Source organism: Canariomyces notabilis (genome assembly GCF_033297395.1).
Source record: "Canariomyces notabilis strain CBS 508.74 unplaced genomic scaffold N656scaffold_1, whole genome shotgun sequence".
Lineage (NCBI taxonomy): Eukaryota > Fungi > Ascomycota > Sordariomycetes > Sordariales > Chaetomiaceae > Canariomyces > Canariomyces notabilis.
In genome coordinates this window covers 2800118-2822727 of record NW_027041823.1, presented here as the reverse complement: position 1 = coordinate 2822727, position 22610 = coordinate 2800118, and the positions used below count along the sequence as shown (strand labels likewise).

General features: G+C 54.6%; 11 protein-coding genes across 11 annotated transcripts; 5 read left to right on the top strand and 6 right to left on the bottom strand.

Annotated features, from left to right (window-relative positions):
- The first annotated feature begins 108 nt into the window (after positions 1 to 108).
- On the top strand, positions 109 to 2280 carry N656DRAFT_69643 (putative cytochrome P450). Its single transcript, XM_064810695.1, has 3 exons — positions 109 to 597; positions 663 to 769; positions 837 to 2280. Exons 1-3 carry the CDS (start codon positions 270 to 272, stop codon positions 2085 to 2087), a joined length of 1686 nt encoding a protein of 561 aa, XP_064675486.1. The 5' UTR covers positions 109 to 269; the 3' UTR covers positions 2088 to 2280.
- A 508-nt stretch (positions 2281 to 2788) lies between these two features.
- Positions 2789 to 3697, bottom strand: N656DRAFT_834015 (short chain dehydrogenase; the record flags this gene model as incomplete). Its single annotated transcript, XM_064818708.1, has 1 exon — positions 2789 to 3697. The coding sequence occupies one exon, from the start codon at positions 3695 to 3697 to the stop codon at positions 2789 to 2791; it is 909 nt and encodes a 302-aa protein (XP_064675485.1).
- A 507-nt stretch (positions 3698 to 4204) lies between these two features.
- On the bottom strand, positions 4205 to 5212 carry N656DRAFT_834014 (RTA1-domain-containing protein; the record flags this gene model as incomplete). Its single annotated transcript, XM_064818707.1, has 2 exons — positions 4205 to 4932; positions 5014 to 5212. 2 exons carry the CDS (start codon positions 5210 to 5212, stop codon positions 4205 to 4207), a joined length of 927 nt encoding a protein of 308 aa, XP_064675484.1.
- Positions 5213 to 6474: 1262 nt separating this feature from the next.
- N656DRAFT_786488 (uncharacterized protein) lies at positions 6475 to 8232 on the top strand (the record flags this gene model as incomplete). Its single annotated transcript, XM_064816527.1, has 6 exons — positions 6475 to 6517; positions 6617 to 6648; positions 6750 to 6926; positions 7039 to 7288; positions 7496 to 7755; positions 7870 to 8232. The coding sequence occupies 6 exons, from the start codon at positions 6475 to 6477 to the stop codon at positions 8230 to 8232; spliced, it is 1125 nt and encodes a 374-aa protein (XP_064675483.1).
- A 458-nt stretch (positions 8233 to 8690) lies between these two features.
- Positions 8691 to 10136, bottom strand: N656DRAFT_774134 (alpha/beta-hydrolase). Its single transcript, XM_064814203.1, has one exon. It carries the CDS (start codon positions 10021 to 10023, stop codon positions 8845 to 8847), a length of 1179 nt encoding a protein of 392 aa, XP_064675482.1. The 5' UTR covers positions 10024 to 10136; the 3' UTR covers positions 8691 to 8844.
- A 468-nt stretch (positions 10137 to 10604) lies between these two features.
- N656DRAFT_744580 (uncharacterized protein) lies at positions 10605 to 11383 on the top strand (the record flags this gene model as incomplete). The annotated part of the gene is made up of 3 exons (XM_064812883.1): positions 10605 to 10704; positions 10739 to 10895; positions 11050 to 11383. 3 exons carry the CDS (start codon positions 10605 to 10607, stop codon positions 11237 to 11239), a joined length of 447 nt encoding a protein of 148 aa, XP_064675481.1. The 3' UTR covers positions 11240 to 11383.
- Positions 11384 to 12821: 1438 nt separating this feature from the next.
- Positions 12822 to 13941, top strand: N656DRAFT_834011 (uncharacterized protein; the record flags this gene model as incomplete). The annotated part of the gene is made up of 2 exons (XM_064818706.1): positions 12822 to 13173; positions 13265 to 13941. The coding sequence occupies 2 exons, from the start codon at positions 12822 to 12824 to the stop codon at positions 13939 to 13941; spliced, it is 1029 nt and encodes a 342-aa protein (XP_064675480.1).
- Positions 13942 to 14022: 81 nt separating this feature from the next.
- On the bottom strand, positions 14023 to 16142 carry N656DRAFT_744575 (uncharacterized protein; the record flags this gene model as incomplete). Its single annotated transcript, XM_064812882.1, has 2 exons — positions 15676 to 16142; positions 14023 to 15558 (listed from the first exon to the last, which is right to left on the bottom strand). Exons 1-2 carry the CDS (start codon positions 15937 to 15939, stop codon positions 14023 to 14025), a joined length of 1800 nt encoding a protein of 599 aa, XP_064675479.1. The 5' UTR covers positions 15940 to 16142.
- Positions 16143 to 16687: 545 nt separating this feature from the next.
- N656DRAFT_774132 (uncharacterized protein) lies at positions 16688 to 17871 on the bottom strand. The gene is made up of 2 exons (XM_064814202.1): positions 17055 to 17871; positions 16688 to 16989 (listed from the first exon to the last, which is right to left on the bottom strand). Exons 1-2 carry the CDS (start codon positions 17393 to 17395, stop codon positions 16779 to 16781), a joined length of 552 nt encoding a protein of 183 aa, XP_064675478.1. The 5' UTR covers positions 17396 to 17871; the 3' UTR covers positions 16688 to 16778.
- Positions 17872 to 18153: 282 nt separating this feature from the next.
- N656DRAFT_774131 (TPR-like protein) lies at positions 18154 to 20243 on the top strand. The gene has a single exon (XM_064814201.1). The coding sequence runs from the start codon at positions 18266 to 18268 to the stop codon at positions 19985 to 19987; it is 1722 nt and encodes a 573-aa protein (XP_064675477.1). The 5' UTR covers positions 18154 to 18265; the 3' UTR covers positions 19988 to 20243.
- N656DRAFT_722882 (polysaccharide lyase family 4 protein) lies at positions 20084 to 22269 on the bottom strand. The gene is made up of 5 exons (XM_064812507.1): positions 22030 to 22269; positions 21500 to 21929; positions 21252 to 21436; positions 20541 to 21189; positions 20084 to 20392 (listed from the first exon to the last, which is right to left on the bottom strand). Exons 1-5 carry the CDS (start codon positions 22164 to 22166, stop codon positions 20180 to 20182), a joined length of 1614 nt encoding a protein of 537 aa, XP_064675476.1. The 5' UTR covers positions 22167 to 22269; the 3' UTR covers positions 20084 to 20179.
- Positions 22270 to 22610: the final 341 nt, after the last annotated feature.

Here is a 22610-nt window from a genome sequence, read left to right as displayed (position 1 = left end):
CATCGACATTCTTGGTTTATCCCCGAAGACCGAGGCGGACAAGAGTTAGGCTAGCAGGGGAGGATTATAGCACTAAATCCTAGGCTAGATCCTGCAGGAGTTCAACTTTTGCTTGACGCGTGTATTTTAGCCTGGTCGTCTGCCTCCCCTACTCTCTAGTTTCCCTATATACCGTACTGTACAACGCTTTTAATGCTACAGCTCATTTGCTCATGGCACTGTTCTGACCCAGCTTTTGGCCGCCAAAACATTTGCACGCTTCCGAAACGATGGTGTTATTCTGGGTGCTTTGCTTGCCGGCGCTGGCGGCAGCGGTCTTGGTCGTCTCCAGCGGCATCTCATTGGCGCGCAATTACCTTATTGCACGTCAAATTGGCCTGCCCGTTCGCGTCATCCCCATCGACCATGCCAATCCCCTGTGGATGGCTGTGGATCGGAAAGTGCTCTCTTACGTGAGAAGACTTCCGGGCTTCCTCGGCGACAACAGCTTTACGCGCTACAACTTCCGGGCTTGGGAGATGTACGATCGGCTGCGGCCGCATCAAGAGATGGGTGACGCGTTTATCATAGTCACGCCGGCCAGGATCTGGTTCTACTGTATGTACGCCCTCTCTGCCACCGTTCCTGGACCCTTCTCTCTAGCTGACTCCACGAGCCGATAGTGTCTTGCCCAGACGCTCTGATGGATTGCTTCCGCCGCCGAACGGACTTTCCGAGATGCGTGGAGATGACCGAGATACTCAATGCCTTTGGCAAGAACCTGAGTACGGTACGGATTACACACCCTCCAACTTTTAGTACGCCCCCCTTTTTTTCAACTAACGTTTGTATTACAGGTCGAAGGGCAGCAGTGGAAGACGCAGCGCAAGATGATCGCGACATGTTTCAATGAGCAGAACCACGAGGTTGTCTGGTCCGAGAGCCTGTCGCTTGCCCGCGACATGCTTGCCTACTGGTCCCGGCAGCCGTCTGTAACGACGTCTGCCGAAGACCTCCGGACCTTCTCCTTGCACGTGCTTTCAGGGGCTGGATTTGGAAAGTTCTACAAGTTCGAGGGCCATACAGAACGGTCTGATTCCAGCCTGTCAGCCAACTACAAGAGCTCTCTCCAGACGATTCCCGAGAACATTGTCCTCATCATGGCGTTGGGTCCCTCCGTTTTGGCCAAAGCGAGGCTGTGGCTACCTGACACTTGGAAACTAGCAAAGCTGGCTGACACATGCGCTGCCTTCCAGCGTTACATGACAGACCAGTACGAGGAGGAGAAGCGCGCAACGGTAGCGCAGGAAAGGACCGGCGGGCCAAAGACGCTCATGAGCTCCTTGGTCAGGGCCTCGCAAGCCGAGGCCAGCACTGGTAACAACAGCACCGGTCTCAGCGAAAGCGAGATATACGGCAACATGTTTATGCTTAACTTCGCTGGGCACGACACTACCGCGCATACCTTTACCTTCGCTATATACTTCATTGCGGCGTATCCCGACGTGCAAGATTGGCTTTCGGAAGAGATCCGCGCCGTTCTGGGCGACAATCCGGCAGACTGGAGGTATGCCGCCAGTTTTCCCCGTCTGAAGCGCTGCCTGGCCATCATGCTGGAAACACTCCGTCTTTACACCGTGGTTCCAGTGTCGAAATGGGTAGGAGATCAGACTGTTTCGCTCCAAGTAGGCGGGAAAACTATCCTCCTCCCGCCCAAGACCATGTTTATTCCCAGCTACGCGGCTGTGCAGACCGATCCCAAATATTGGGGGCCGGACGCGCTCGCGTGGCGGCCGTCGCGCTGGATCCAAGGAGGGGGCGAGCCGGGAGATGAGGATCTCATCACCTTCAAAAAGGGCACCTTTCTCGGTTGGTCAGAGGGGGCGCGTGACTGCCCGGGCAAGAAATTCTCCCAGGTCGAGTTTGTGGCTACCATGGCCGCGCTGTTTCGTGACTGGCGTGTCGACCCGGCGCCTCTTCACGACGGTGAAAGCCGGGAAGAGGCGCAGAAGAGGGTGTTGGACCTGATTGAGCATGACTCGGCACCTGTGCTCTTGCTCCAGATGCTCCATCCTGAAAGGGCACCATTGGTTTGGAGGAGAAGGTGACTGTGCTATGGCGGTCCTCGGAGCCGGGGAAATCTCTTGGATACTTGGATCGAAGCAGCACACTGTATTGCACAATGACCCAAGGCCTAGCAGTGATGACCACAAGATAGCCTTCCGCTTATTTTACGAGCTCGGCATACTGGGGGCTGGTGGAACTGTTGGGACATCCAGTCTTTGGCGAATGTGTCATCATAGCTACTGTACTAGTATATAAGAGAACGCCGCTGGAGCCTGTGGGGTCGGGGAACTATGGCAGTAGGTGTGAAGCAATACTTGGGGGTGAACAGGGAGTCAGACCAGCTACGAAGTCTGGACAATCTGTGTTTCTAGACAAACGAGCTGATCTACTTCCTGGAGATCATGCTACATGAATGTATTAAGGCTGCTAGCTCTGGGGATACTCCTGGAGATTCATCTTTTGCGGCAGACTAGTACAGCATGATCCAAGAGGTCCTCCTGTTCGAACATCAAGGTTCCCATCGAGTTTGATGTCAAAGACTCCTCAATACTGTGCCTACTGTGCGCGGCCTTGAGGATAAAATGGTATTGGAGAAGTTCTAATCTATATAGTACATCTAACTTCCAAAATCCCTACCCTCCGTCTCCAGCTTGTATAGTACATGATAGCACTGGTAGCGACTCCATGGATATTATCATCCATAACAACTTTAAACGAATAGTCCAAGGATTACCTAACATCCTCACCTTCTCGCCTCCCTAATAACCTCCTCCACCTTATCCAACCCCATCAACTTCGCTGTCACGCCCTCCATCAATCCACATGGCACTGCCGTCGCCACCCTCGCAAGCAAAGCACTCTCTCCACGCCAAATCACCGCCGGTGGGTTCCGGCCCAGCAACAACCCCACCACTTCGCCCGCCCACTGCTCCGGCGTCACGCCCCGATCGCGCAGCGCCTCCTGGCTCATAGAGTGCTCCACCAGCTCGCGGGCCGGCGCGTAGATCGAGTCTTCAGGCAACCTATCGGCACGGGTGCCGTCGTTGAAGTTGCTGTTACTAATAATATTGGTCTTGACGCCGGCTGTCTTGAGGTCGATGACACGGATGTCAAAGGGCGCGAGCTCCATGCGCAGCGTGGCAGTAAGCATGGCGAGGGCGGCTTTGGAGACGTTGTAGATGCCCTGGAAGGGAAGGGCGGCGACGGATCCGACCGAAGTGTGGTTAACGATCAGGGGGTGGAAGGTTGAGGTTGGTGTAGCCGAGCGTAGGAGAAGCGGGAGGAAGGCTTGAGTGACAGCGAGCTGGGCCCAGACGTTTAGGTCGAAAAGCTCACGCGCTGCTGGGATGGAGGCGTCGGCGAGAGGCATGGTGTGGATGCCTGCGGCGTTGTTGATGAGGATGTCGAGGCCTTTGGTAGAGGGGAGGGAGGTAGTTATGGATGCGACGGCGGATGCGATTGAGGACGCGGAGGTTATGTCTAAGAGGAGTGTTTTGATGCCCTGCTTGGCCAAGGGGTTCAACTTGGAGGTGTTCCGTGCTGTGGCGTAAACGTCATGTCCGGCGCTGTGGAAAGCGACGGCCAAAGCTGCGCCCATTCCGCCCGGGGAGCATCCGGTAATGAGGACGGTGAGCTTGTTGGCGGACGACATGCTGGTATGCTGTAGCTTGATAGCTGGATTTTGTTTAATCCAGTGATAGGGGTTCAATGACAAAAGGGAGAAGTGTAGTGTTCAAACATGTTTTGGTGGCTCGGTTTGCAGCCCGTCATCTTCCAACATATTATAGAAAGTATCCTGCCGACACGTAACCACACGACCGCCTTGTTAGAGAGCGCAGCACGTATAGAAATCGCAGCCTAGCAAGGATTGAAAAACCTGCTAGTACTAAGCATAACGCATAGAAGACAGAAGAGGAAAGGTCAAAACTTGGCACTGGAACTTCATGAAATAATCCAGTGGTAAGACCACGGGAGCATGCACACGTAGTGTCTCGAGGTAACAATAGGAAGAATGGGAATTTAGAATGCTGTATATAACAAAAGAGATAACAACCCGTCTGCGATATGAGTGTGCACTGTCTGTGAAATCCATGTCATCGTCTAGATCTTACATCTAAGGTGCTTAGCATAGATGTCCTTATGGAGATTAAGGCTGGATTCAGGCACTGTAAGTGCGCTGGATCACGCCAGGGGCATCGACGTCTTGGCTTGATAACATCTCGATAGCACTGTCGTGTTTCCTAGATCGTTCTGGATCGAGATCGTCGACGTAGTATACGAGGAAGATGGCCATGACCGCGGCCATCAAAACTGCATCGAAGATGTAGAGGAAAATTTCGTGCGAGATGAGATAGCCCCGGTTGCCCTGAAGATACTCGACGACACGGAAGATGCTCCGAACCATGATGATGGCACTGACAACGTATAGAACGGTCAAATGGCGCTTCCAGGCGATGGGTGTGTGTTGTGCGGCGGCGCTCCGAGTATGGTAGGCGAGTATGGTATGCGAGAATCGGACATGGAAAAGCACCGTGGTGACGAGAAAAAAGCCGAACATGAAGATCTGGACAAACAGGCCGACGATGATGATCTTTTCGCCGATGTCGTAGAGCTCGAGAGTACCAGCAGCCTGGATACCGCCGCCCCCTGCCTGCATGAAGAACGACACCACATCGCCCACAACAAAGATCTTGGTCATCCATTTTACCGGGATTATGGACAGTGCTTCGCTGCGTAGGGCGCGGATCAATCGCCCGAGGATCATGTATATCGAGGCCGCGTAAAGGGCTGGGGCGACGAGGATGAGGATGGCCTGCATGACGAAGCCGCCGATCGATGTATCGTCGAAGTGGGACCATATCCGACCACAGTATCCAACTACCTGAACTATGAGCATGGAGGAAAACAGGCTGTTAGCTACATATTTCTGAATCCTGAACGGCCTTGCTAAAGGGTGGTTGAGCATACAGAAACCGCCGACAGTGAAGGCAGTAAAGTAATAGGCTCGATGTCGGTACAGACGCCATAGATGGAGCAGTGACAAGATGAGAAAAATGACGACAGCTGTAATGGCGGCGGGTAGCGAGAGCTTGTAGCGGTAAAGGGCAAAATCGAGCATGGCGGCGTCGACGCCCGCTGCCCCTGGCGGCGCTGTTTCGGCTGCCATTGTAACCCGTGCTCAGTGTTCAAGTGTTGTTGACGTATGGGATGGGTGATATTAACAGTTATGTTGATGGAGACATCAACGCCCACAGACGAACAACTGAAAAGGTAATAAATGTAAACAAGAAAGATGAGGGAGGGGGCAAAATATATTCATTCACATGCAGCAACTGACTCCGCGGGTGATGGACCCGGGACGCGAAAAAGCTGAGCCTCTGGAGGACCGTGGGGACGACAACACTGCCATTTGGGTTCCCGCAATCAGATCTCACATAGGAAGTAGGAAGTCTATTTTAGATCGCTGGCTTGCCAGAGATTGTCCGAAATATACACTTAGCTACGGATTTAAACGACGTCAACTGTCCCAGGCCCAGGGCCACTGCTCTCGTTTGAAGAGAATTATCCGAGAAATACGCCTTGTCTCGTTCCTGTCGTATCTAAACGAGCAACGATTGCCGGGATACTCCCATGCCCGAGACATGGTAAGGTAGTCGGCCACCCTGGAACAGCTACGGGGGTTCAGTCGCTTGGCACGTATCCGAGAAATACGCATTGTCTCGGATCTAAACGAGACGGAGCACAGACCGGATTGGAGTCCTGGCATTCTAGGTGTGGAGTTTGACACCCGTCACTGCAGCCCCGATCCCGGGGATAGATAGCCGAGCCCAGCCCCGCAAAAGCCCCGAAGCCCACCGCTCTCTCACAGCCGCATTGCGGCTGGCAACAATTGAAGACAGGGTGTTCCTTGATTACGGTTGTGGTCCGTGGAGCGGCTGTCTGCGATCCCTGAGATTACATGACACGTGATTCTCGGGAGAATCTGGAGTCTTGACTCAAAAAGGGGTTGATTTAGACGGGTGTTCCCAGGGAAACCATCCCCACTCTGCACGTTCGTTTCGACCAACGCTCAGGGTCCAACGCTCAGGGTTCTTGGAGGCTGTGTTGTGGATTACACCCTAACTTTACGGCCAGTTCGGGCTGGTCCAAAATTCTGGTGAAAAGCCTGCAGCAACCTCTGAGGATTTTCTCTCGTGTTGCCGTCCCGCAGTCCACGGCTACTAGAACAGTAGTACTCGGCCGCCATCAACAAACCCGCAGGAATTCTACTCGCATACAAGCACCAGGCTAGATGTCTCTCAGGAGGGTGAAGACGTCAGCACCAATCCTACATACCACTCACTGATATCACAGGCTGAGGTACACATGCAGAGCTGACTACTACCTACCCCGAATACCTTGCGCAAGGTAGCTGCATCCACGTCAACCATGGCCAGCAAAAAGCGCAAGGCTCATCACAAAAGCCGTTTAGGTAAGCACGGCCGCTACTCTCCATCTCCAGCCGTCTCCAGTCCCTTTACAGATATCTGCTATGATATGCATATTGTATTGACCTTATCCATCTGCATAGGATGCAAGAATTGTAAAGCTCGTAAGATCAAGGTGCGCATGACAGTCCCAGATCCGAGTCGTAGCTAGTCGTGCAAGGTAGGGGATAGCTTAAGATTTCTGACGCAGCCAGCAAAGCTGGCATAACAATCCAGTGCGACGAGAAGAGGCCATCATGTTCGAACTGCGTTAGACGGCGAATTGACTGCGACTTTTTGCAAGTCAAACCTATTCAACCGGGTGGGTCTCCGGCAGCAGCGTTGAACATGATGGACTTGGAGTTGCTACATTGCTACACTACTACCACGTATCTCACCTTGTCCGAGAACCCGGTACGTCCTGGTTCAACCATCAAGCCCCTGAGATTCCTGTTCAGACTTCGATGGCTCAAACCTGCCAACCTAAGGTCAAGGGCGTCAAACATGAGAGTCTGACAGGTAAAAGCTCATCAGAGAGTTCTACCGCAGCACGGTTGTGCAGCTGGGTCTCCATTGCGACTACATCATGAGGGCTATCCTAGCCGTTTCGGGCCTGCACCTTGCCCATCACCGCCAGCTCCAGCGTGACCATTACCTCGCGGCCGCCGTGGCCCACCACCACGCCGCGTCGCAGGTCGCCATTCCGCTTCTCAACAATCCAACACCCAAGGACGCCGAAATGCTGTTCCTCTTTTCTGTTTTGACGACATATTATGGTAAGTGCGCCTTTTCGGTTTGGTCAAGTACCTGACACTTCACCTCCCTCCTCTGCTACCTTTGCCCCTACCTAGCTACCTACCACTAGGCATTCACAACGCTCTCTCCCCTCCCGTCCTGTGACCCGTTCCAGTTGCGTAACCACCTGCAATAAGCGGCCAACATAACCAAAGCTTCCTTCCCCGGTACTAAAGGTATGAACACAGCTCTCGGCTGGCCTCGCACCTCCTCGGCCGACACGCTGCTGCTGAGCATGACCAGCCCCAACGCCGGCTTCCCCGACTGGGTGTACATGCTTCGCGGTACAAAGGGCCTAATCGAGCTGTCGGGGGTTCCGAGCTCCGGCCCGCTGGCACCTTTGTTCGCACACTCTCAGAGCCGATTTATCCTGCGCGAGGAGAGCTGCGAATCCCTTGCCAACCGGGAAGCGTCGGCGGCCCTGACCGCGCTGACCCAGCTTGAGGAGGTTATGTTGTTGCGCCGGTCACTGTCACATCCTCCACATGCACGGGCGGCGGGTGGTGGAGGAGGGGGAGAGGGAGGGGACGACACTGACACTGACATGGACGATGACTCTGAGCGGCTACGTCAGGTGTACGGCGTAGCCGTAAGAGAGTTGAAGAAGTCGTTCCGGCAAGCCGACACGTGCCGGGCGCGCGGGGAGACGTACGAGTTGATCGACGCGTTTATCTGGGTGTTTTTCATGGCCGAGGATTTGCTGCCGCTGCTGCGGGCGCCGACGACGCGTCGCGAGGCCGTGGCAATCTTTGCCTTTTTCTGCGTGCTGCTGCACAGACTGGACGGGCACTGGTGGATGCAGGGCTGGGGCCGCCACCTGGTCGCCCACGCGTACGACCTGCTTGATGAAGAGGGCCGGTTGTGGATTCGCTGGGCTGTGGACGAGATTGGTTGGGTGCCGCCGCCTGCTGCCGAGCGCTTGTAGGATGGGGGCTAAGTGGGAACATGTTGGCTAGGATGGTGACGGCGGGACCTTGAGGCTTCTAATAGCTCAAGTTAGATTGGTGTATATGGGACGCCAGCGAAGTTGATGTCCAACTTCGGTATTGTCGAAAGAATAGAGTAGCTCATGTAGCAAATAATCATAAACAGAATTAACACGTGGAGCATCGAACAGGAGAGTACCGTTATGATGATGTCTAGCAACTTACATGTGTCGTATGTTTTCCATGTTAGGTCTGACGTAGCATGTAAAAGGAAGGGGTAGACGAGATAGCGTAGATGAAGGGTATCAGGGAGGACGGTGACCTGAGATCTAGGAGGAGCTTCACGGATAGCGGATAGCGTGGCCAGGAAGGGAAAGGGATGTTAGTCGAGCTTTTGATATTGACAGATATAGTAAGTTGTAGTGAGCCGTTGACCGTAGTCTCAGGCTGTGAACCTCATCAAATTGTCATTTGGATCGAATGAATGAACCTGGAAGACGAATGCGGTCCAGGGTCAGTCCTGTGATTGTTCGTGAGAAGATGGTTGTCTAAGTAATTAGGTAGGTACTCAACCAGGTATGTTTGTGATAACAACCCATAGCCACCTGGATTTACCCCGTCGAGTTAAAGGCCTGACCAATTGCCAAACCAGTTATCGGATACGACATGACCTTGTCATGCACCCCATACTTCGGTATCTCGAGACGTATATCACCTTTCTTAGTCGACCACACCGTCCTCGACCCACCCTCGCCATGCGATACCCTTTTCTCTTCGATCACATCATCCAACAACAAAGCTTCGTCAGCCTCGGCGGCCCTAACCGCCGCCCGAAACAGCCGTATAGAGTGTGCCATGGGAATATCGCAATCATCCTCAGAATGTATCAGGGTAACATCGTACCTCCCTGCCTTCTGCACGAACTCGCTCAACCGCCGCTCATTGTCCCACTTGCTCTGCAGCCGGCTGGCAAAGAAGTCAAACAACGGCTTGACTCGCGCCACGGGCGAGAGCACAGGAACCAACCCGCCAATCCGATACGTAGCGGTCAGTTCCGCCACGTTGGCGAAAGACGCCGTGACGACCAAGCCCGCGAACTCAACAGCCAGCTCTCGCTGGACTAACTCGTGAACTAGCGCGATAGCAACAGCGGACCCCAAGCTCTGACCGTAAATGACGATGCGCTCGGCGGGGATACGTGCCACATGCAAGGCCCAGTCCACGACGGCGAGCGCATCGGTGATGAGTCCCTCCTCGGACGGGTGCCCGGTGGACTTGCCGTACCCGCGATAGTCAAACGTGAGCACGTGCGTGTTGAGCGGGTCCACGGCGTACAGGGACCGGTAACTGGCGGGCCGCCAGCCGCTGGCCATGGTCCCGGAAGTCCCATGGAAGTAGACGACCAGTTTAGCGGCCGGGCTATCGCTCAGCAGGCGGAAATTGAGGGTGTCCTGGAAGCGATCGACCAGGCCGCCCTCTGGTCCCTGAGCCAGCAGGGCATCCTGATGGGTGACGTAGGCGCCAATGGGAAGGACGTGCCATGTGTGCAATCTTTCCCCGTCGGGCGTGGGGATGTAAAAGGGCGTGACTTGGTGGTTGGCGAAGCCGAACTGTTCGGGGATGTCGAGGTCTTTGAACCAGGTGAGTGTCACCTTGTGAAGGTAGATTGCGTGGGCTTGGAGAGAGGGCTTGAGAACCATGGTGCTGAGAGCGCCAATGTAAAGGGCAGCGGGAATGCCGAGCGTTAGGCATAATGCCAGGACTGTAGAGCGCAATGGAGAAGGTTCCATTTTCCTGTTCTATAGGAAAGGAACCCAAAGTCCAGAGCTTGAATTCAGACCAGAGGTTCCATGGTCCTGTTGACGTTGAACGAGACCCGACAGATCAACAAAATGAGACGAGCAGCCGCGCGCATAATGGGCTTGGCAGTTGGCACAGCAGGCGCTGCGGCCCACTGATGAACCGCTGCAACGCTCCCTTGGCCCTTCCTAACCGACCCCGCCATGGCCCCATGGCATGCATTGTCCCCGCTGCGGGCCGCTCCTGAATTCACACCACCCAGGGTTCGCCCGAACCTTCCTTTGCCGAAGAGCCAGGGGTTGATCCTTCCTTAACTTCAACAAGGTACGGTACCCGACTTCCCCGCCTGCCTCGTAGGCAGGTTCCCCGACGACACCAGCCGCGGCACCTGGACCATCAAAATCATCACCGCCACTCTTTTTGACTTTTTCTCACCATCCTCATCTGCACGTGGACCGCGATCCACCGCGCATCCAGGTCTCCCGCCGCTTGCGGCACACCCACACTGCCGACGTTTGTAGATCTGGCCGAGATGACGGACCAGCAGTGGCATGCTTCCGAAAGGCTGGCGATGGAGGAAACCTATGATGTTTTACGGCCAGGGGAGCGGCAAAGGTTGAGCATCGCTTGGTATATGGTGGCTAGGGATTGCAGAGACGATGAAAGTGCTGGTCACGGTTATGGCCACTGGAATTGGGGACCAAGACGGGGATACGGAGGCGAACTGGCCTCGGCAAAGTCGAATGCCGTGGTCCAAGGAGGAGAGCGGAGTCGCAACGAGGGTTGAGGAAATAGTAAAGGCACCGCCTGTCGAAGGGACCATGGTCATTACAGAATGGGATGCAGACCTGTACATGACCAAGTTGGTGGCCCTTACTCTGTCTTTTGGGTGCGTCGTTTGGTGCGATCCATCTGCTGTCGTGGAGTTCCAGGTTCCCGACGGGGATCGAAATGTAGCTGTAGCGAGGCAGCGTGGTGGTTTCCATTGTGACTGCTGTTGTATGCGTGCAGTTCAGGACCATGGCCTTGACTTGGGATGGGCCGTTGACCATTGTCAAGGTGGTCAGTCCGCTGCTGTATGTACATTGTGAGCAGGATAATTATGGTTATCGAGGCCTTCACCAGCCTGCGAGCCATGGAAGCTGGCACTTACCAGACGTACGTGGTATGGAATTACTGGTTTCATTTTCGAGCTCTTACAAATAGCGGCTTTATTCCGCCGGCGTACTGCCGGTGGTCGCTCGAGGCAAAAATACCAGGTAGCAAATCTCGGGCATCTGGATCTCGACGCGGGAGGAAATCTGGGGTGTATGATTGTTAGAGGCAAGCCCGAGTATAGGCGGGTTAAGGTAGTGCTAACCTAACAAACTACCTTTCTCTGCGCGATACCCGTCCCTTCACTTTGCTAGCTGACGCCTTGTCGCTTTGCAAGCTTGGCCATAGTTATCGACATCTGACCCCTAACCCTAGGCAGTCGTCACCTCGTCTCTATTCCCGCGGATGCTCAAGGATTCCACCCACGGTGGAAAGGAGGCGGTGCAGGAGCTTCCTTCTGCTTCGCGAATATGTAATAAGGTGGTGCTGGATGTTCAAGGATTCCGGTGTGACTGGCTGTGTATGCGTGTCCTCCCAGAGAAAGCTTAGAAAGCCGAACTTGGAGAGGAAAGTGCGGGAAATAGAAGCATGAAAAAATGTAGCATTCTCGCTATTGGGAAAATCCATCAAAATGACACCGACCTAGGGGAAGTTGAATACCTCAGTCTGATGTATAGAAAAGTAGACGCTTTCAACCGTTTGGGGAAAACTAACTGGGTATTCCTCCTTCTGACGGTATCCCCGAGTTGGACAAGATCCAGCTTGTGATTGAGCAGCAGCAACCAAGGCGGCGGCGACGTATGGAAGCGGGCTGGGCGATTGTACATCGTGAGGTCTGGCGATGACCAAGGTTCCTGGCCTCGTATGAAACCGCCGGCATCTATGCTTCGGACGTTTACTGGTAGGTGGCCACTCCCACATCCACAACTCTGCAGGAGTGTAGAGACGACCCGGGAGCCTGAAATGACGGTGGCCGAAAAAGAACGGACGTCGAAAACTGTGCGCCACACATCAGCGTGTTAACTTTGGAAATCGCATAGGAAGGGTAGAATCCTTACTATGCCTTGACAATGTAATGTCGTTGTTAATGTTGTTGTCTGCCCGTGACGACGAGCGGGGGTTGTCAAGACAAGCAATCCTACATGTAGCGAAAAGAAAACAGAGGACCTGAATTGTAGTTCTTACCCTATAGAGCAAATGCAAGTACTTTTCGGCCCCTAAATCTTTTCAATGTCATTACACCCAGTCCCAAGCATTTGTACCATTATTCTACCGGACTCCGGCAGGGTCATCGAAGCCCCGGTCTCGGCGATTTGCGGAGGTTGGGTTGAGCCGGGACGGAGGAACCTATCCTTGGCTTCGGATTCACTAACGTTCGTGGTGTTATGTTACAGTACAGCAGCTCAGAAGGCTATTTCCAGTATGTATATACATTTGCGTTCCCGCGAGGTGTTATTCAAGGGTTGGTTCGTAGGGAGCATGAAAGACTGCGACGCCTGTTTACCTACCTACCTTACCTTACCTACCTTGTAATTGTATCTAACTGAGCTGCTCTATATAGGTACCACTGCCTCTCGCCTTTTAACTGTTCCTCGAACCACCGCATTTCTCAACCAACATCTTCAGTTGACTGCAACCAGTATACAGCTGACCTCGGGGACCTTCAGCAAAGTCAAAGTGCCCGTCATCCCTCATGGTCTCTCTAGAGCAGATCCGACATTCCAACTCCCAGATCTCGACAGCCCTCCCGCCTGGCCTCGTCGCTGTTTTTGCCGGTGCAACCAATGGCATCGGCGAGTCATCCCTCAGACAATTCGTCAAGCACGCTGTTAGGCCAAGAATCTACTTTCTTGGCCGCTCCAAGATGTCCGGCGACCGAGTTTGCGCAGATCTGCAAAAGCTGAACCCCGAAGGAGAGTACACCTTCACCAGCGTTGACATCAGCCTGCTGATTTCCGTGGACGAGTTTTGCCGCGAGATAAAGGCAAAGGAATCCGCTATAAACCTGTTGTTCCTAAGTACAGGGACAATGATCACCGGGAAGGGTAAGTCTAGTATCAACAACGAACACAACGAACCTAACATAGACACTCTATAGCGTGTTAATTGAGGGCACCGGCTAACAACCCCTGCTAGACACCGCAGAAGGCCTCCATCACCCTCTCGCCGTGGCATACTACGCCCGCCTGCGCTTCATTGTCAACCTGCTACCCCTCCTGCAGAACGCAACAGGTCTGCGCCGTGTCGTGACCGTACTTGCCGGCACCAAAGAAGGGCCCATCTACACAGATGACTTCCAATGCCGGCAGCACCGTATCCTGTCGCCTGGCGGCCGCGGCCACCTCAGTTCCATGACGACACTCGCGCTGGAGGCTGTTGCGCGGAATGCACCGGGTGTGTCGTTCATTCACAGCTTTCCGGGGTTTGTCAGGACAAACTTGGGCAATGATCTGGAGGGCCTGGGTGCGATGGTTATGCGAGGGGTGTTTAACGTTGTTGTTGCTGTTGTTGGGCCGTTTGTTGCTACACCCTTGGAGGAGGCTGGAGAAAGGCATGTGTTTCTCGCCACGAGCGCCATGTTTTCAAGTAGGGGTTCCACTTCGGGTGTTCCGCTGCCCGAAGGGCTCAAGGTTGGACGTGGAACGGACGGAATGAGAAGTAGTGGAGTGTACTCGACGAGCAAGGAGGCCGAGAGCGCGTCACGGAAGACAGAGCGGCTTCTAGAGGGTATGAGGAAGGACGGAACGGCAGAGAGTGTTTGGTCACATGTTGAAGAGGAGTTTGTTCGTATCACTGGAGTTGCGTCTATTTGAGATGATAGGTCGCAACTTGAGTAAGAGACTTCTCACTTCGGTTACTCTGTCTGTTAGGCATCGTACCGTACCTAGCACGCATCAAGTCGATCCACCCGCTACACCCCAAACCGTAGTAAACCACAAGCTATCCCGTCCCTTTCTCCTGCCCGCCTGGTCCCCGTTCACCTCATTGCTAATCAAATCAGACTCAGTGCAAAACCGACGCATCTCCCGTGCAAGCTGACCGAACTGCCCGTTTCCCTCCTGCTCACCGGCCTCCTTCGCCGCCAGTTTCAGTTTCTCAGCCGCCCGGCCCAGAACCTCATGCACATCAATGACAGCCCTTACTCCGTCAGTGTTCCATATTATCTCATCATCCATCGACGAGGTCAGCCATTTCAGCGCAACGACGCAGCGAGCGAGCTGTGCCCATTGCAGGAATGAGATGCCCCTGAAGGTCGATTGTGTGGAATGTGGGGAGTCCAGTAAGACCGTGGTGCAGGCCTGTGCTGCGCGGACACATTCCCAGAGGTACTTCGATCGCTCCTGACGGGACGAGGGACGACTAGTGCTGTTCATTGACCCTGTTGCGGTCATTCGAGCGAATTGACTAACCAGTATGGGGACTAGGCAGTGGATTTTATATGCGGTCTCGCTGAGGATGAGCTGTGTTGAGTAGATGTGTGCTATGATAAGTTCCCTTTGTTGGATCCCTGGAGCCAGTGACGATTTGAGTTCCTGCAGCTGTTTTTGCAATGTTTCGAGGGTCATGAGCGCGGGGAAAGTTGCCATCTCCGTTTGGGGTACGGTAAGCCCCTGGTCTAATTGCTGCTGCTGATGGACCTCGATGCCTTTTCGTGTGAGGAGTTGCAGACGGACCTGGGTGGCGAGGAGAGAGTCCGTCGGACAGCCGGTGGTCTCTGTGCTAATGGCTGCAAGGCGGTTTTCCATCTGCGCTGTCCATAGCAATGGCTCTCCCAGACCGCAGGAGTCGGAATAGATGGAGCTGAGGACAAAACACCCTAATACAGCCCGCTGATGTTCCAGGAACTCCTGCTTGGTCTCCTCCCTCACCTTTCCGGAGCTGGAGTGAAAGCTGGGGAGGAAAAGAGCCATGAGCTTCATATCTTGAGAACCATTGCCGTCGAGATGCTTCCCGATCTCGTGGGCCATTGCTTTGGCCTGCGATATGAGAAATAACATGCTGTTTCCACCGAGTACGTGATCCCAGCCCCAAGAGATATATGCCAAGAGTGCTAGCAACAGGTCTACCGTATCTGCGGTGGCCTGGGTTTTGCGTTCCAACATGGCATTGCAGATCGCCTTCTTTAGCTCCCCGCCTCGCTCAACCTTTTCCCTCACGAAGGGCGTCGAAACGCATGCGATGGCTTGGAACAGGTATGGTCTATCCCGGCGCAGTTGGTGAGCGGTCAACTCGGCTGGGAGGTGTATGAAAGGAAAATGTGGGAGCATGCTCGACCTGAACGTGCTAAGCAGAGTTTCGTCTTGGGCATTGGAGATTTGCAGCTTCGGGAGCTCCAAGACGCTCACGGGAGTCACGACCGGCGGCGGGAGAGGAGCCTGAGAGAGAGGAGCACGTGTAATGCCATCGACATCCCTGTCGATAAGCTCGCTCTGTTCTTCCCCAGTTTCTGTACAGCTGGAAGGCTGAACATGAACATGTATTGTATCATCGGGCTGTGGTGACGTTGCTAGAACGGGACTCTGTCTTTCTGTTGTACGGCTGTCGACCACATGTATGTTGCTTGGCTGGAGTTGTGAAATCAGGCCGTCAAGCTTGCTCTCAAGTTCAGCAATCCGAGCTGCTGAGGTTTGCTTCTTCTCATTGCTGCGGTTACGCAGCGAGTTTGAAGGTGAACACTGTCTCTTCAGCCGGTGGCACCTCTGGCAACCCTCGCCGTCAGGACGGGCGACGCATTTGCTTTTCGACTTGAAGCAGCTGATGCAGGCAAGGCTGTAAGGCCCCGAATGGCTTGGGCCTCTTCTACCCGTCATGGTGCTCGTCTGGCGAGGGACAGCCTTCCTTGAGCCTGAGTTCGAGGTTTGCTATTCGGAATTTCGGATCCCTTGATAGTCGACGCCGCACTCAAGTGTAGGACCGGAATGTCGGAATCCGCACGTAATTCTCTCCAGTGACTTGAGAGTTGAGTTTACAGCTCCATTCAGTGTCGCAAAACAGGACCGGAATTATCGGAGTCCGCACCGGGGGATCTAAGTCCTACCGGATAAGCAAGCCCCGCCCCCAACTCTTGACCACATACATGTAAGCACACAGGTGCCACAGGTATTTTCCGAGGCATTGTACGTAGAATAATAGGTCGGAAAAGCTTCAAGCCAAGCAACTTGAGCTCCTCTGCTAGTACCACCCCTTACCCTTGACCCCTTGCTTGGTATTTCAGGGGATAGCTACCTTAAGCAGTGGTCTAAGCAGCAGATAGGCACTTAGGTATGGAATCGAAGACAACTACTATCATCCGGATCAATTTATAGGCCACCTGCATATGATCCGCACCGAGGTGCACTCAAGAAGGGAGTATGACGGTCATGCAGAACACGACCTCCAGACTCCGGCGACTCGGCAACGAGTATAGAACATCGACGAGAACCAGGAAACCAGAAGAACATTGAACCGAGAACCCAGAAGGTCAAGAATGGGCAACGCCTTCAAACTAAGTAGATACCTAGAGAAGGAATATCTTACACAGTCCGACTCAGAATCACTAGTGAGCCGATCCTAGGAACAGAAAAGGTAGAGCATTGCCCAAAAGCGCCTTGCCGCCTTCATGAGGCCATGTTGATGAGTCATGTCATTATAAGCTACATGTAGCTCTACCCTAGTTCAAATGCCACAACTCGCCCTTCTCCTGCGCCTCCTTCACCAGCTTCTCATAAATAGCCACCTTCTCCTCATAGATCTTCACCAGCTCCTCATCCCGCTTCCCCGGCTGCGTCTCCCCACCAAAGGCCCTGACCGCGGCGTAATAGACCTCAGCCAGCGCTTCACAAACACCCCGGACGGATGACCCAGCGCATTGGTAGTACAAACTTCACACAATCTCATTAGCAACATCCCACACATTCCATCCAAATAGGTGGGGGGGGGGACGAACTCAATCCTGAAATTGTTATCAATCCTCAATTTCCCGGCATCCGTAAACCGGTTCTGGGCCTTGTAGTTGCGGTAGCCAAAATCATGGCGATGGCAGGCCGGGATAAAGGGGAAGCCGAACGGGTTGTCGGGCGAGGAACTGCACCCGTCTGAGTCCCAGATGAGGGTTGCCGGGTCGCGAGCGTTGCGGCGGGCGGTGAAGGCGGGGAGTGAGATGCTGAAGAGGTATTGGTCGGTGATTTGCACCGAGGATTGTCGTAGGGCGAGGGTGGTGCCTTCAGCCGGGAGGGCGAGGCCCAGCACAGCTGGTGTGAGGGTGAGGAGGGTTGTCAGGAGCTTCATGGTGAAGCGTAGACGCGAGACGGGATGAGACGGGATGGAAGGGATGAGATGGATCTGATCCCAGTGCCGGTTTTCTTCGGGGCCCGGAGACGGCAAGCCTGATGGGCCTGGGAGTTGAACTCCGGACACATCAAGCACCCTCCCCTTTATACTTACTTACACAGGCTCAGCCGTCGGCAAGCTCTCAACTCCTACGCCCCGCCATCAACGGCTTGACAAAGGACCGTGACAGCCAGTGCCGCCCTCGGAAGTCGGAACCTGCCCGATCAAGGCATTCTTGCCGGGACTAAGGTAGGTACCTGTCCAGGGCGTAGCGGGACGAGACGTCCAACTTGGCATCGTGTCAAGATGTGCAGGTTCCTGGCGTGGTCCCGAATGGCACGCTCCAAGGACTGGTTATACAGGAAAGGAATGTCAGTTGCATCGCGATCTGCGCGTGTGCTTGATCCAAGAAATGGTTGGCCGCCTGTTCGTGGCCAAGACGGTGATTTGTTCAAACAGCTGACCGATGGGCGGCAATCTGGATTCTAGCGCGCGGGGAGTTTACTGGCGAGCCTGGATGTTAGTGGAGTGTCAGTGGTTTGGATGAAACCCCGCATTGGTTACCGAGACTTTTTACAGGTCCTCCGTAAGTGGGGATGCTGATGACGTCGGGAATTGGCCCGATCCCGTCCCGTGTGTGGGGTGCTAAGCGGTACCTTACCTAAGCGGTAGTAGAAAATGCGGATCCTTGATCTCCCCCTACCACACGCTTCGTACCGGCATTGTGCATTCCAAGTTTGACTGAAGCTTGGGTAGCAGTGGTATATGCGGCACACCACTCAGGAACCTGCCGGGAGCTTTTCAAAACGCGCCACAAACAGGCACAGCATGGCTACGGGGAAAGGCGGGGAGGGGCATCACATGTTCCGAATCGAAGCTATCGAACCGCGGGGCGACGGGGGCAACGATGGGTACTATGATCTTGGAGATTTCTCGATGCCGGTAACGACCAGCAGTATCGAGGCGCAGAAATGGTTCAACCGCGGGCTGGTCTGGAACTACGCCTTCAACCATGAAGAGGCTGTGGCTTGCTTCGAACGCGCTGTTGCCGCGGACCCGGACTGCGCAATGGCCTACTGGGGCATTGCCCATTCACTAGGTCCAAACTACAACAAACCCTGGGGCATCTTTGACGAGCGGGAACTGGAAAGGAATGTGCGCAAGGCACGGCAAGCTACCGTTACAGCTCTGGAGAAAGCAGCCTCGGCGACAGTAACGCCGATGGAGCGTGGTTTTATCGATGCCATTCAACACCGCTATCCACAGGAACAGATGACACCGTCAAAGGGGTATCTTTGCAACCAGACATATGCGCAGGCCATGGAGAGACTCCATTCCGACTACCCCGACGACCCTAACGCCACAGCTCTCTATGTCGATGCCTTGATGAACCTCACCCCCTGGCAGATGTGGGATATCCGCACCGGCGAGCCAGCCAAGGGCGCCCGAACCCTCGAGGCCAAATCCGCCTTGGAACATGCCATGTCCAAACACCCACGACACCCAGGCATGCTACATCTTTACATCCACCTAATGGAGATGTCCAGCCATCCCGAACAAGCCCTGAACGCGGCCGATCAGCTACGCGGTCTGGTCCCCGACGCCGGCCATCTGAACCACATGCCCACACACATCGACGTGCTCTGCGGCGACTACCGACGGGCCATCGCCTCCAACACCGAGGCCGTCATGGCCGACAATAAATTCTTCCTCCGCAACGGGGCAAATAATTTCTACAGCCTCTACCGCTGCCACAACCTGCACTTCCGGATCTACGCCGCCATGTTCGCAGGGCAGTCCGCCGTCGCCCTTGAGTCCGCAGCTCTGCTTGAATCAACCCTTCCAGAATCCTTACTCCGCACCGAATCGCCCCCCATGGCGGACTGGCTGGAGGGCTTCCTCTCCATGCGCGTGCATGTACTAGTCCGCTTCGGTCGCTGGGGGGATATCCTGTCCCTCTCCCTCCCCTCCGACCAAGCACTATACTGCACCACAACCGCCATGACGCACTACGCTCGCGCCATCGCCCTAGCCAACACTGGCCAGCTATCCTCCGCCGAAGATGCCCGCCGCCTCTTCCACTCTGCGGTACAAACCGTCCCTGAGTCACGAACAATCTTCAACAACACCTGCCTCGACATCCTAGCCATCGCCTCCGCCATGCTCGACGGCGAGATCGAATACCGCCGGGGCAACATTTCACTCGCCTTCCAGCACCTGCAACGAGCCATCACCCTCGATGATTCATTACCCTACGACGAACCCTGGGGGTGGATGCAACCCGTCCGTCACGCATATGGCGCGCTGCTGCTCGAACAGAGCAAAATAGAGGAAGCGTTGGAGGTGTATAGGGCTGATTTGGGGTTTGATGACACACTGCCGAGGGCACAGCAGCATCGGGGGAATGTGTGGGCGCTGCATGGGTTGCATGAATGTCTTACGAGGCTGGGCAGGGAGGCCGAGGCGAGGATGGTAAGGCCGCAGTTGGAGCTGGCGATGGCTACGGCGGATGTGGAGGTTAGGGCGAGTTGTTTTTGTAGGCGGGGGTGATTTCAGGGGAGATGTGATACCTCAACATTGGAATGCTATATGTGCGCAGGGGCCAGGCTGTTAGATTTGCAGTGACAGGTCGGGTGATATACAAGGCTGCGCTTGCTCGGACTATTATCAGTGCCTAGCTACCTATCTACGGATACCTACAAGGGGACGTAGTCGGGTCTGGCCCTCATGAGTCCAGGGCCATCAACGAGGGCTATCCTTCCCCGCTGGACCCTGAAGTTCTATAGCATCGACAATGTAATTGGCACTCAGAAACGCCGCATCCCCCGAGCCATGGACCCCGATGGTCAGTGTGTTTGTGCCTGCCTTGAGCGTGCCGGCAGGAACTTTCCAGGTATAGATCTCGCCGTAGCCACGGTAGGCCCCGCGAGTGACACCACGGGAGTCGATCAGTTTCTATAAGACGCGTTCAAGTCAGTACATACTCGCAAGTTTTGGGAGCTTCTTTCTGAAGGATTGAGTTCTATGCCCAGCACCAGACCTCAGGCTCGAAGTAAGTACATCAGAGACCCGAATGGTCACCGACGGATTCAGGGGTACATACCGGTGCACCAGGGTCCTTCCCCTGCCAGTTATTCACCTTCACCGACGGCCTCCCACCCTTAAACGACAGCGTCGTCCCTATCCTCAGCACCGTCTCAACCGCCGCCTGATTTGCAGCCAAATCAAGGGTCACCGTAGCAACGCCCCCCTGCTTAGCAAACAACGCCATAGGAAACTCCTTCGCCGTTGATTTCCCCACGGTATAATTCCCACCCCACGACCCCATACGCACGTCAGACGGATGCATTCGTTCAATCTTGTCTCCGTTCTTGAGCTCAAACGGCTGGCCGTCAAATTCACCGATCCGCCAAATCACTTCCGGCTGCACCTCCGTTGAAGTGATGTTCTTGGTGGTCTGTGTGCCGGATTTGATGGTGACCGTGTCCTGGGCGATGAGGAACTCGTTGCGGTAGAGCTTCATGGTGTACGTTCCGGGCTTCATTAGCGGGGAGGTGTAAGTGCCGTCAGGGGAGGCTTGGGTCCAGTATTGAGCTGCGGTGTTGTGCCAGTGGAGGATGGCTTGGAAGCCGGGGGCGACGCCGGATGCGACTCCGGATACGGTTCCGCGCTGGCTGGGAGGGACGTAGCCCTGGATTGAGAGGGACGAGAAGAAGGTTGTGTTGAGATCGGCGGAGGGTTTGGAGCCGGTGCTGTGCTCACGGGTGGTTAGCAATAGAGGTCCTGCAAAGCTCCTGAGTAATGGAGAGCATACGTGAAAGTCATTGCATAAGGCCCCATGAGCCCAAACCTCCACGGCTCCGTTCGTACGTGTCCGCTGTTCATGTACCAGTACAGCTCCTGGTCGTCACCGCTCTGCGTGTTGATGTCGCGCATGAAGGGACCGCCGGACGAAGTCTCGTACGCTGTGCCTGGCATGATCATCCATATCCCGACATTCTTATGACGGCATGTATGTCAGCCAACCTCTCGGTTCCAGTTGCGTGCTAGCCAGGTACTCACATTCCCCGTAACACCATGCACTTGATCATCAATAAACCGATCCGAGGTATACATCTTACACCTCGTCTGCCCATTCGGACATTTGAAGGTATCCTTCCCCTCAAACGCAGTGCAGCCATCCAGCACTCCTACATCACCATGCCAGCCGTTGGGCACAGCAGACCGCCGCAGACGGGCAAGCCACCGCAGCTCGCCAGGGTCGACCTCACCGGTGATGTACGTGGCCATGTAAACCGTCGGGTCGCTTGGTCGGGCAACATAATAATGCGTCACAGGCAGGGATCTTGCGGCGACAGTGATCTTGACGAGTCCGTTCACCATCTCGGCGGTGACCTTTGAGGCGCCGAGACCGGAGTTGATGGCCGACATTTTGCGGGTGCCTTGGTACTGCACGCCGTTGTACTGTAGGCTGGTGATGTCGCCATTGTTTCTGGTGGACAAAGGATACAATCAGTACCCGGAACGGCTCAACGGTCTTGGACTGGATGGGATGTCACTGGCCAGCAGAGGCCTTTGTTGTAGGTACTGACCTGTCGACATCAAAGACCAGGCCTCCATCGGTATCAACGCTGTAAGAGTTGCCTTTGGTGGTGATGCCGAACTTGCCGCATACCGTGTCTGCGAGCAGACATGCTACGAGGCCGAGGGATCGAGTGTAAGGGCGCATTGTTGGGTTTCTGGCATCGTTGACTGGTTGAGCAGAACACCTCTTTGTGGTGCTAACGTCTAGGATAGGGTTCTGTTCATCTATATCTCACAGCCCGTCCATCGAACTCAGGCGCTTGCTTAGGGATTCGCCTCCCGGATAAACACCTTGATATTTACACTGGGCCATCGCAAGAAGTTGTTCCGGATCCTGTTTTCCCGCCAGTAATCTTCTCACGAATGTAAGTAGTTCTTTCTGCTTATCATTTCATTAAACGGATAAATCGTGCACTTATCCTTGAAGGAGAGCGTCTCCAAGGACTGGGTGCAAGGTGATGTGTTCCTCTCACCATACATATAGCCCTTTGTATCCCCCGGCACTCAATCTGGCACTGCCACCAATACCGTCCCAGTCTTTTGTTGCTGGTTACCTTCTCTATGGTACTCGACATATCGATAACATATA

Bases quoted from the DNA above. Each gene is read 5' to 3' on its own strand.
- N656DRAFT_722882 (XM_064812507.1), bottom strand. From the start codon at position 22,166: ATGCGCCCTTACACTCGATCCCTCGGCCTCGTAGCATGTCTGCTCGCA. The intron at 21,930-22,029 runs GTCAGTACCTAC...TTTGTCCACCAG, and splicing joins CTGGTCTTTGATGTCGACAG to AAACAATGGCGACATCACCA. The intron at 21,190-21,251 runs GTATGCTCTCCA...CCGTGAGCACAG, and splicing joins CCTTATGCAATGACTTTCAC to CACCGGCTCCAAACCCTCCG.
- N656DRAFT_774134 (XM_064814203.1), bottom strand. From the start codon at position 10,023: ATGGAACCTTCTCCATTGCGCTCTACAGTCCTGGCATTATGCCTAACG.
- N656DRAFT_69643 (XM_064810695.1), top strand. From the start codon at position 270: ATGGTGTTATTCTGGGTGCTTTGCTTGCCGGCGCTGGCGGCAGCGGTC. The intron at 598-662 runs GTATGTACGCCC...ACGAGCCGATAG, and splicing joins GGCCAGGATCTGGTTCTACT to TGTCTTGCCCAGACGCTCTG. The intron at 770-836 runs GTACGGATTACA...TTTGTATTACAG, and splicing joins TTGGCAAGAACCTGAGTACG to GTCGAAGGGCAGCAGTGGAA.
- N656DRAFT_774131 (XM_064814201.1), top strand. From the start codon at position 18,266: ATGGCTACGGGGAAAGGCGGGGAGGGGCATCACATGTTCCGAATCGAA.
- N656DRAFT_774132 (XM_064814202.1), bottom strand. From the start codon at position 17,395: ATGAAGCTCCTGACAACCCTCCTCACCCTCACACCAGCTGTGCTGGGC. The intron at 16,990-17,054 runs GTTCGTCCCCCC...GATTGTGTGAAG, and splicing joins GATAACAATTTCAGGATTGA to TTTGTACTACCAATGCGCTG.